Below are 11992 nucleotides of genomic sequence, written 5' to 3'. Positions count from 1 at the left end.
GATACTTATAAATTAAGTATACTTTGTCATTTCTTGAAACTATAATTTTTACAATTTGAAACAATAAATGTAGAATTGTAGGAATTTTCGAAATCACAATTTTTCAAATTTTAGAAAATTTTTGAAATTCTGAACAATGTAACTTTCTTGTACTTGACGGTGTAACTTTCAAATTACAAATCCCTAGTAGTTTTTTAAAATTTTTAAGATTTTTAATTAGTGCGACCTCTTGACTGATCATATTCCTCTGATACTTTCGTCGATCTTTGAGCCGATTGAATTTTTGTCGGTAATATTGATAATACGTATAGTTGATAATGTAACTGATGATTTTATGGATCGATGTTAATCCATCCAGATTATTGTTATCAATATTAGTTGCCGTCAATCTTTATTTTCTAAAATCGACAGACAGAAGAATATTATCTATCAAAAAATTACATTAATTAAAATTTCAAAGATCTTACAATTTTACTTATATATTATAAATTTAAAAGTTGAAATTAATCTAAATTTTCAAAAATTGGCAAAATGTCAAGTGTATACAATCAAATAAAAGGTAATTCTAATAACAATTTCAAAAATAATAAGTTTGATATTTAAAAGCACAAAAATTTACATTATAATTAAAAGAATTTCAAGTCTGGGGATTTCGTAAACGATAAATATTGAAACTCTCAAAAGTTGGCAAAGTATACATATATATTTGATATTCTCTTATATTTATTACTAAAATATTAATCGGTATTTACATCAATTTGTACAGTTGACCACTTTGGTCATACATATAATGACACGTTCAACTCAAAGCGCGTGTGGTATGTATGTGTTTCTTTGTATAATAATAAATAACAGCTATAAAATTCGCTTTTTTCTCATTTTATCAAGCTTATATTGCCATGATAATCCGAGTGGAATGTGAGTTCTAAGATGCATGATATATGAGCACTATAATGCACGAATCAGATGATATTGTCAATCAGTTGGATTGTAAAACTGTTGGCGATGATTACATACAAATCTGTTACGAAAACAAAATGAAGGCCAATACATAAATACAGGCAAAAAGCAAATAAACAAATATGAAAGTCATACAGATGCGCTTCGATATTTAGATGTGAAGAAACGGAAACGTTGACTAGTACACTATATGATAGTGATTGTTATTAGACGCGTACGTTGCAGAGGAATTAAATAAAGACCAATATTTATACAAAGTTTTTACAATTATTTGATATTATTGTATCTTTCCTACTGCATATATTCAAATATGCTCATATTTTTAGATATCATTTCCATATAATAATAATATTTTAGGACATAAATACAATTTCATAAAATTTCAATGATTTTATGAAGATGTGTCATTAATACTCAACATTTCACGTTAGATTGTCCTAAAGAAAATAATGAAGAACTTGTGTTAGATTTCCTAAATTTTTATATGATTTCTCTTCCAATGAAGTTTAATGAAGATTTTCGTATTTTTAATGACATTTGTCTGTCTTAATATCAACCATAGAATCATTTTTGTTACTTGTATATATATTTCCTAATGCCAATATTGTTATTAAATAACACACGTAGAAGGGAATTGCGAGGAATAATATATCATATATATATATATATATATATATATATATATATATATATATATATATATATAATACATATATTTATGTATGCATATATAATACATATATTTATATATATAATACATATATTTATGTATGTATAGATATATATATATATATATATATATATGTATAATTATAGATATATATATTTAACATATACATGATATGTAATATACATAATTACATTTCAAAGATGCTTTTCACAAAAAAAAAAAGATCTTGACAAATATCATCAAGTACGAAATATCATACGTTACAGGATTGTCAAAGAGGATTGTTGATGATTTTAGAAAAGTCGAAACCAACTGTCTAAACAATGATATTTGGGACACGCTGGCATTCGTAGCTTTTTCTTTATAAGTCTTGTGTTTGGATATGTAACCGCTATCAGTCAACGTTACAACTCCGTAGTGATTTCATCCTGCGGCCGGAAGCCGAGGATCGTGAAGTCATCAATGAGATAGTCACGAGCGGGTGACCAGTCCGACAGAATGGTGTAGTTGGCCGCTTCTACGGGGCTGCTTTGAAATTTCCATTGCGGGTTCAGGTCACGGTCCAGGCCGTCGTTTATTTCGCACTCATCGTGCAGCGCACGGATGCCAGTCTCTAAGGGTAGCGCGGCGCCATTGTAACTGCGATTAAACGCAGAAATCACTTGAAGTTCTTGAAGGTGTGAGTCGCTCGTCCTTGAGCCTCCTCGCTTCGAATTACTGCCGTAGACGAGAGGCGTCGTTTGGCCAATTGTCGAGCCGTTCGGGCTGAATTTCTCGCTGTTGTAAACACCGGTAGCGCTGTTCTGACCCAGACTCGAGCCGAGGGGACTGCTGTCTTTCGTGTAACCGAGGCTCGAACTCGCCGGACTAATGCTCGATTTATCGCTCGCTTGAAAAGTCGCGAGTGGCACGTTAGCTTGGAATGTAGTGAGATTAGTAGGGGTGCTTCTAGGCTCGTACACGGGTTGATGAGGTGGTGGTTGCGACGTCGCTACCGGTTGCACCGGCGAGGTCACCTGGACAGGGTTGTTGGTCGGCTGCTGCAGGAATGTCACGAGCTGAGCCACCTTAAAGTTACGAGAGAACGATAAATGTTATACCATTCGTGCTCCTATTTTCATAATTTTAATTTAAATTCAAACTTTATACAATGAAACAGTATGCTTTTAGAGGGGGAAGGGAAATTTACGCGGGAACTTTTGTCTAACGTTACGCTTTTTGCATAGAGCTGGGTATGTGACTCACCAAAGTGCTTTAGGGACTGGCGTGAAAAAGAATTGAAATTGTTTGATAATATCGGTAGCACTTTCGTTTATCGTTTTCATTTCACGTAGAAATATATTCGCGAGAATAACGATCTTACTTCTGGAGAACTGTGTCTTTTGTATCGTCTCAGCAGCCGCTCTGCCCACGAGAATAATCGTTGCCAATCGTCGGGCGGAAGTGGTATTTCATCATCTCTTCTGTTTACGAGGACCAATATTCTCGCCAGATCACGTAACACTGGTCTGTAAGAATATTAATAAAAATTAATGAGAATATTCATATAGATATACATTATATGGACAAATTTTTAATAAGAAGAGAAATATTCAAGAATGTTTCATTAGAAAAATAATTAATAGCATAATTTTTAACGATTTTCTTATTTTTTATCAACTACTATCTTTATTCTGACTATATTAAATATATTAAAATCAGAAGATTTTAAATCCTATCTTTCTAATACCAGAAAAAAATATTGAAAAAAAAAAATAGAAACTGTAACTTTTATTCAACTTTCCAGTGTATTTTTTAAAGTATTTTTGGTGCAATGATTCTCAACAGAGTAACGTTATAAAAATATTCGACCGTCAAATTTTTTGTTTGTACCTGTATGCTTGGATTCCGACGGCACCGTCTCCATTACTTCCCGAATAATACAACTCTCTGACTTGTCTTCTAGTATCGTTGAGCATCGCAAGGAAAGTATTGGCTTCTCCACGGAGCGTCGCCAGATGTTTCAGAAACTCTCGCCTCTCCGCGCTGAAACGCACGAGCACACATTCAATAAATCGCGCGAAACAAAGACGAGCGAAATGATTGAGGAAGTCAAATCTCCACATCGGAGATTTGAAGGCACATCCACAAAGTGGACGTCTTTCACTTATAAATTTTAAAATAACTGAGATTCGGTATCCCATCTAGCCAAAAGACCTTGTTATTAAAGGCTTCACAAATATGTAAGAATGTTTTTTCAAATTTATATGGTCCACGATACGAGAAGCTGCCACGGTCTCCAGAGTTGCCCCAGATTGTTGACATAGGACTGAAACGAACCTGTCTTCGAACTGCTGGGCCAATTTGGCCGCCTTCTTCTTACGCCGGTGCACGACTATCGCGCCGCAGAGAATGATGAAGATGCAGATGGACGCGCCGGAAACCACTCCGACCAAAATCGCGACCTGGCTACCGGTGAGGCCGAACATGTAGCCGGTCTCCCGACAGATGCGACCCATGTACTCGTCCCGGGTGGACCAGTCGGCGACAAAGCCCGGTGGGCAGGTATGCACGCAGGTACCCTGATGCAACAGCACGGCACATCTGGCGCACGTTCCGTCTCTGCACCTCCTGCATCCCGTCTCGGATTCGATGCATTCTCCGGCTGCAATTAATAAAACACGAGCCTCTTAAGTTATCCATTAAGTCGAAAATTTCTATCGGAACTTGTGTCGAAATAAAAACTTATTCATCAAGAAGTATCGATCTCTTCTACGGGGGAATACATCACGAGGGGCCCGCGGCCGTATTTTCCGATGGTTTAAGCTCGAAATTACTCGATTCATCAAAACCTTCAAAGTTCTCGTTGACGCTAACGATCACCAAACTTGGACCGGAATCTCGGGTTCGGTATAAACTTTGGAGTTTTATTTTCTAAAGCTACTCGCGACAGCAGCAGAAGTTTGCCTTAGATACAAGCGGAGTGCCTGTGACAGTGCCTTTCAACGCGGAGCTATCTGTGAGGGAACGTCTTTCGTCTTTCTGGGAAACGCCAGCAAAACTTCCGCGCGTATATCTGGCTTTAGGAAAGGTCAATGCACCTTGACCGACGAACCTACAACTTTAGCGATGGGTCATTACCAGGCGGAAAAAAGGAAAAAAGTCTCATATCGCATCGCGATCGCCGTCAAGCCTGGCGTTCTCGCGCGCAACCGTTTTTATTTCGTTTGGTACACAACTGGTGAGATGCAGGTGGATCGAAGTGTGCGTGAGTGGTGCGGCTATCCGTTCGCAAACGTGCCTTACACTGGCATTTCCTATCCCTTCTAGAGTGTGACCTTCTAGCGTTGTAACACCTTCCGACGTTTCTAGGTATATCACGGTCATTCCGCGAGTGTAAGGCGAATTAAATATACAAAATGTCCCAGACCTAGACCGAGTCTCTCTTTACACTTATGGATTTTCATTCACCGTTCGGTTCGGAGTCGATTTTTCCTTCAGCGAAGAATCCGTCGAGATTATAAATTTTTAAGAAATTTGAGGTATCCGTCTTCGACGGATTACTCTACACATTTGAAATGGCTAGGATTTCAATCAATCACTCGGACAATTACGGATTGTGTGTAATGCATTCGTGCACAAACGTCGAAATCTCTCAGCTGGAAACTTGAAATATTTTTTGTAAGGTATCTACCTAGGTGGTGCTTACGCACTATGTGTGCCAAGTATTTGGGCCACTGCTCGGGGGGCTATGGATCACTGACTGCGGTAAGAAAGAATTCGATTCGCTCGTTTACTCGCGATTACTTGCCTCATTTCTACGGCACTTCATCGCATGATCGCAGTTTCGATATTACCCCACGCTCTTCTTTTTCTCTCTCGTTGAAGCCGTATTATTTTCCATTTTATGGAAAATAATACGGCTTCAACGAGCCTCGTTCGGCGTATCTTCTCTCGAAGAGAGAGAGAGAGAGAGAGAGAGAGAGAGAGAGAGAGAGAGAGAGAGAGAGAGACGCACTTCGCAATATCCTTCATACTTTTAATACTCCTCTCGACATCCTCGTTGGCGGCTTATTGTAGGACGCATTCGTAATTTCGCTGACGTATATCCTCGATGCCTTCCCCGTATGCACCTCTCATTCCCTTTCTCTTCCTAGTTACGTCTCTTCCTCCCTACTCGGTGATCAGATATACATCACGCGGGGTCACGCAAGAGAGTCGGATGGACAGCGCGCGAGAAAATTGAAAGACCCGGTGTACCCACTGAGGGGGAGACCCCGGCGAGGCGGTCCATTAGTACGTGTATGAGGAATGCGGTTGCTGGTTTCTCGATTATGTGGGTCTATAAACGCACGCACGCGCGCGCGCGCGCGCGCGCACTCCACGCACTTGAAAGCGGCCGGTCACACACATTCTCCAGGTTGAGAACACTAGGTCGAGACCGTTCGAGTCCCCTTCTCCGCACGCGTGTGGTGTGCTCTATGATGGAGAAAAAAAAAAAAAAAGAGCAAAAATCCCCGGTGTCACCTATTTATTTTGCCGTCAACATGCGTCGATTCGACCGGGGGGAGGGGGAAGGGGGAGGGGGAACTCCTGCACGTCGGGACGCACGATTCCCTCTGGATTTCAACTTTCTACGCGCTTTTCTCCACGCGTGACAAATAGTCCTCTCGCCTCTTGGAAAACGTGCCGGACGATTTATCGAGAAAAGCACGGCGTTCAGAAGATTCTCTGATCGTATCGATAAAAGAAAAAAAAAAAAAAATGCCTTCTATTATCGGATGACTATTATTCGCGATCGATTTCTATCTCTGGGATCTCGATCGATGGAAAGTACTGCCGATAGTTCAACATTATTTAACGGAAAGTCATGCGTGACTGTTCTGAAAGTTTACTGGCAAGTAGTTTGGAGCACGAGGAAAGCGGATATTTACGTTACTTAAACGTTACTTTTACGTTACTTAAACGTTACTTTTACGTTACTTAAACGAATATGAAAAAATTAATGATTCAGTTACAACGTTTCAATAATAAGAATAATTATATCACGAGGAAGGGTCATATTCTTCTGAGAGATTGTCCTCGATTCCAGATTTCAAATTGATCTTTCAAAAATCAATCACGATAAACAACTTTTCGTGATGTTCATCTGCGCATCAGAGAGCGACTTGTCTAGTAGATTTACAAGTCGAGTCTTAATTAGATAATTAAAGGTCGAGGAGAGAAGCCGTTGCCTCAAACGGCCTACGCGATCGGATCGGCGCAATTTTCCATCTTTCCGCGGATAAATTTTTCTGTCATTTTCTTACCCGGAGGAACCTCCGGGAGGGGAAACGTTTCGTTCGTTAGTAGACTGTAGCAGACTGTAATACCGAGAATTCTATTAAGCATGAAACTTGTTAATTTCAGAGATGGCGAACGGCCATTCGTAAAGGAACTCGGACATCGTAGTTGTGGAGTGTAACAGCGACTACATACACTCGTTTTCGTTATTAATTAGTGTAGTTAACTAGACCGTCCGTTGTCTACTGCTGACGTTTCTACTTAACAACTCATACGTCCGGAGTAATTTTTTACGTTATGTCGCGCTCCAGCATACGTGACTATGTATGCCGACTCTCTGCCGACATAATTTAACTCACTTCCTATGCAGCCGTGATATTTTCTACTCGTGAAACGTGGAATTGGTTTCGTGAAAATATTCCTCACACTCAAATGTTACAAAGACGTCTCAGAGATGTTTGAATATCTCTAGGACGTCTTTAGAACATCTTTTGAACATTTGTGCTACATTGTGGAATGATTTGTTGCGCGTCCTTTGTAAATGACAAAATAATGCAAATCAGTGTTATGTATGTCACTTGCAGACACAGATTTTAATCAAATTTACATCTAATTTGGAATGTTAGAAACAGATTTAATATTTTTACTCGGTCGCGTTGAAACGAACCGGCTAAAGTGGGTCTCGTCCGTCTTGTCGCGTCGTCAACTTCGTTTTTCGCTACGTGTTTTTCTATAATACTAACCCACATACGCCGGCGAAGGGGACAAACCTTCCGTTGGTTCGCGTGCGGAGAGTCGATCCACGTGAGGAATTTAACGACCATAAACGTCGTCTCCGAATTACAGAATTGTAAATTCATGCGTCTCATCTCTCCCGAACGAATTCTATGTACCTTTTTAGGCACACGAGGCTCGTGTGTCAACTGCTCATGTACACTTTGGTGCACGCACAAAAAAACTTAGATAAAGATTAAAGATATCAAGTTATATATATTTTTATATATATATATATATATATATATATATATATGTATATATGTAAGCAAATATCATAATCTTCTTAGAAAAATTTTAATCTTGATTTGATTAAATTTATATTAATATATAAATAAGAATATTATAATCTTTAAAAAATTTTTAAATTCTTGATTTGATTGAACTAAAGTACAGATTTATAGTAAAGTATAGATATTTTCATAGAAGCAAGAACATTATAATCTTCGTATAGAAGATTTTTAATCCTGAATTGAGCAAAAATAATGCATCAATACAAATTTGATCAAATTAAGACAAAAATTTTTAAGAAGATTATAATATTCTTGGTTATATATGAGAATATTTGTCTTGATTTAAGGCTAATTTTTTTTTCTGTGCACAGGAATTACAGTTACTCGGAGGTGTGTGCGGCGGCCAGTGCGACGGGTTTAAGTAGGTGCGAACCTGATCGAGTAGCTTTAAACTTCTCTCTTTTTTCTGTTCGTTTCTTTACGATTAATGTTCACCAGATGAAGCGAAGCGCTCCCAAGTGGAATTGGAACGAGATGGAGATTTGAAGAAATGAAGTTTCCTCACCCTCCCCCCCCCATCTTTAACATCTATCTTTCTACTTTTAATACCTCCGAGGATTTTAGATCCTGTTCTAAGCTTGACATTTTACGAATACATTATCGTATTGTCACTGGCCTTCTGTTCATACCGTCGCATTCCAATGAAATCGTCGTGCTCTTTTGATCGCTCACTGTGCTTCGAATGAAGTAATGAGTCTGATATTTTTGTGATATTTTCAAGTTCCGTGAAGTGAAATTGGATAATTGGAATTTACTCGTAAAGGCATATCAAATTCGATCTTATCCGTACAGCATTATTATCATTTACGTACAGCATTATTATCATTTACGACGGTATTTCTTTTTCTCTTTCTGTTCTTGCTTCTACATTCGCAGAATCTAAAGATCTAAGTCTTTTCACGCCAAATACGCTGCTTTTAACATTGATACTCTTCGCGAAATCATCAAAAGAAAAGTATTTAGAGCGATTGCGAAGCAATTAGCACGAATCATATTAAGCTTCTTATATTATATTATTATCAAAGCGTATTCGTTTGTCAAAGGTTATTTTCAAACAATTCTAAAGATGTAATATGAAGAAGATACAAATGATGTAAAAACAAAGAGCAGATGAATATGCAGAATGAAAATTAGGTTTTGTCGAAAAATCGAATTTCGATTTGTAAGTGGAAATTGGGTATTGCATTCCTATAAGGCGAAAGAAAATACATGCAATCGAACACATAGACACCGGATAAAGCAATCCGTGTATTGCACTTTCTATTCGTGAACTCATTACATAATAAAGCGCAATATTATCCAATAAGCGTGAGACTACCTCGTGTGATGTACCGAGATATCTATTTTGCTATTACGTAATCGCGGATGATATTGGACATATTGGTTAAAAATTGGCTGAAAATTGCCGTTACTTGTCGAAAGACATTTCCTCTCTCATCATTATCACTCGATAATCGAAGAGAACGAGCGATATCGAAGCTATCGTTGCGTGTGTCAGTAGACATCGGAAATGCATGCCTTCAGTAATCTCTAATAAAAAGTTTCATTAGAGGCAAAGTGCATTCGAAGCGTTCAGCAGTGAACACGGAATGCGGCATGCATAAAAAAGAATCTGAAAAAAATTCGATCGCCGTCTAAAGGAAGAAAAAGAGAACACGACATATATTGCAGAATATATCGTCGTAAATTTCCCATTTCGTCACGGTGTTTAACAACCGTCAAAAAGTTGCGTATTTTATGCGTAAACATGCAGATCGTTCTCGGAACTGCAATCTTAATTTTTATCTCAGTCGGTTTCAGTTTTTTCTCAATTAAAATATCAAAACACGCACGCGTGTTATTTAAATTTGATTTTAAAATATATTTAGTTAGTTCTTCTTATTTTAATTAGAATAAAATGGTTCAATTGCTATATAAAAAGTTATAAAATTTTATTTAGCCATATTTCAATAAATCTTATTTCCCATAGATTAATTTTTATCTTTTTCTTAGTGTAGTAGACAATCGATAATAAAATCTGCTCTTTATTAATTAAATTAGATGATCAAGCACAACAATTTTCGTTTAAATTTAAATAAAGATTAATTCATTAAAAAATTCAGAGTTCGGAGCATCCTATAATGAACAATTTGATAAACAATATTTTCATGCTTTTCAAATTTGGAACCGATGCCGCAGGAAAGGCCCAGAATTATTCCAGTATTTCTAGTTTTCCCAGAGGAGCTCGGTGGGGCGTCGATTATGGAGATAAAAAAATATTTACGAAATAGACGAGATAGAATGATCTAGACAGAGATGATCTGGACAAAAAAAAAATTCTAAAAATTCTTTTATGGACAGTCACGAACGAGACAGGAGAATGTAAAATGCCACGGTTGCATTCTACTCCCAAAAGGATTACACGAAAAGCAGGGAAATAATGCAAAAGTAAAACAAGGATATTCTCGAAGGAGTAGGAACAAGTGAATTATGGACTTCTCGAGATCGATGCTTTTCTCGTGGCTGCCGCGACAAAAACTTTGGCGAACGCTGTATCATTTCGTCGGACAAATTCCGCCGATACATTTCGCGGATCGTTGGGAACTATTTACGTTCCAGGTCGCCAGGGACCGATTCGCGGTGGTTCGTACCTGCGTCGGTCTGAGGCACTTCCACCTGACTATCAGGAAGTGCTATTACTGGTCAGGTGAAACTTCTCTCTCTCTCTTTCTCTCTTTCTCCATCGGCCAACGATGCCAGCGCACTATTGCTATCGCCGATCATTGGCGCAGCGCTCATAATACGAACTAGCAGTGATTTACGTCAGAGCCTCTCAACCCACGTCATTGTCGCTCCTCTCGACGACGACGACGACGACGACGACGACGACGACGACGTACACTGATTAGGACTTTCAAGCAATTTCCCTGAACCACTTACTCCAACGCGGAATATTAAATTGTGCACGTGGAAACGTAACACGTGTACTCTCGACTAAAGTGAAATGTACTCGATAGCAAAGAAACGAGATTTCGAAAAAGCGAAAGGAAACTGTTGGGTCTTAGCTCTGTTTCTTCACTGTAAATTTGACGAAAGACTGAAGAAAATTTAAAGACATTTCGTTCGAAGCTATTTCTGAGGACTAATTTCTTGAGTGGCAAAAGAAATTTTGAAACGAATTTTTCTCCGAAGTTCCTTTCCTTTTAGAAATTATGTCACACAAGAATGACAGATGGATAAGTCAAGAGAATTATGATTCAATTTAAAGATATAGATTTTATGAGATCAAGCTTTCTGGATGGCCGGGATGTTAATTTAATGCACTTAGCTAACAAACAAATATGCATGATTTCAGTTCCTTGTTTACATCGAAGATACACAGCGCATTATGTAAGTGAAATCTGAAGCCAGATCCACTTATCTAGAAATCTGCGTTATTAATAAAATAATCCCATGATTCTTGCGACCCGTATTTAAGTTTTCTAGCGTCTTTCACTGCCGAGTAAAAAGAATAGTTGATGGACGCCAATTTAACATAATTAATATGAAATTACTCGTCGTATAGCCTTCTTTCACAGTATACATTTCAAATACGGCATCGAACTTTCCCCAATAAAAGTTGTTCAACTATGTACAGAAGATCAAACGTGCGTAAACTGTATGATACGTCAATTGTTGTTACTTTCCAAGAAATAACAGCTCGTTTTTATTACTGAGTTTTATTACAACGCAAGCGCTGCCGCTATCATTTCGAGCGGCGTAAAACATTTCAACGCAACGTAAAACATTTTAACAAGTGGTACGTTAAAATTTTTAACAAGCATTTTATGAAAGCGACTTTCCTGTACGTAAATAATTACGTTATTATTAATTAGGCTAATATTTATCGAGCTATTATTATATTATTTTACAACAGTCGACCTTTTGTACATAAATACCGATGAAATTCTTTGAAAACGAGAATTTAGAAATTAAAAGGATCCCTCCCCCTTCCCCCAGATTTGTTTGCAGTTTCTAAATTTAAATGCTATGGCTACGCCACGCGTAGCGCTTT

At 37.9% G+C, this 11992-nt stretch overlaps 1 protein-coding gene across 1 annotated transcript in view; it reads right to left on the bottom strand.

The window, feature by feature from the left end:
* Window positions 1-684: 684 nt before the first annotated feature.
* T48 (FU domain-containing protein T48) overlaps window positions 685-11992 on the bottom strand; it is a 29425-nt gene continuing 18117 nt past the window's right edge. The window contains exons 2-5 of the mRNA XM_011644727.3: window positions 3950-4274; window positions 3503-3655; window positions 2994-3138; window positions 685-2697 (exon numbers count right to left, since the gene is read on the bottom strand). Of these exons, the coding sequence (XP_011643029.2) occupies window positions 2035-2697; window positions 2994-3138; window positions 3503-3655; window positions 3950-4274 (1286 nt within the window). The 3' untranslated portion in view covers window positions 685-2034. The remainder of the gene's footprint in view (window positions 2698-2993; window positions 3139-3502; window positions 3656-3949; window positions 4275-11992) is intronic.

Source organism: Pogonomyrmex barbatus, unplaced genomic scaffold, assembly GCF_055798465.1.
Source record: "Pogonomyrmex barbatus isolate J1 unplaced genomic scaffold, ASM5579846v1 scaffold12, whole genome shotgun sequence".
Lineage (NCBI taxonomy): Eukaryota > Metazoa > Arthropoda > Insecta > Hymenoptera > Formicidae > Pogonomyrmex > Pogonomyrmex barbatus.
This window is presented reverse-complemented; position numbering and strand designations above follow the sequence as displayed.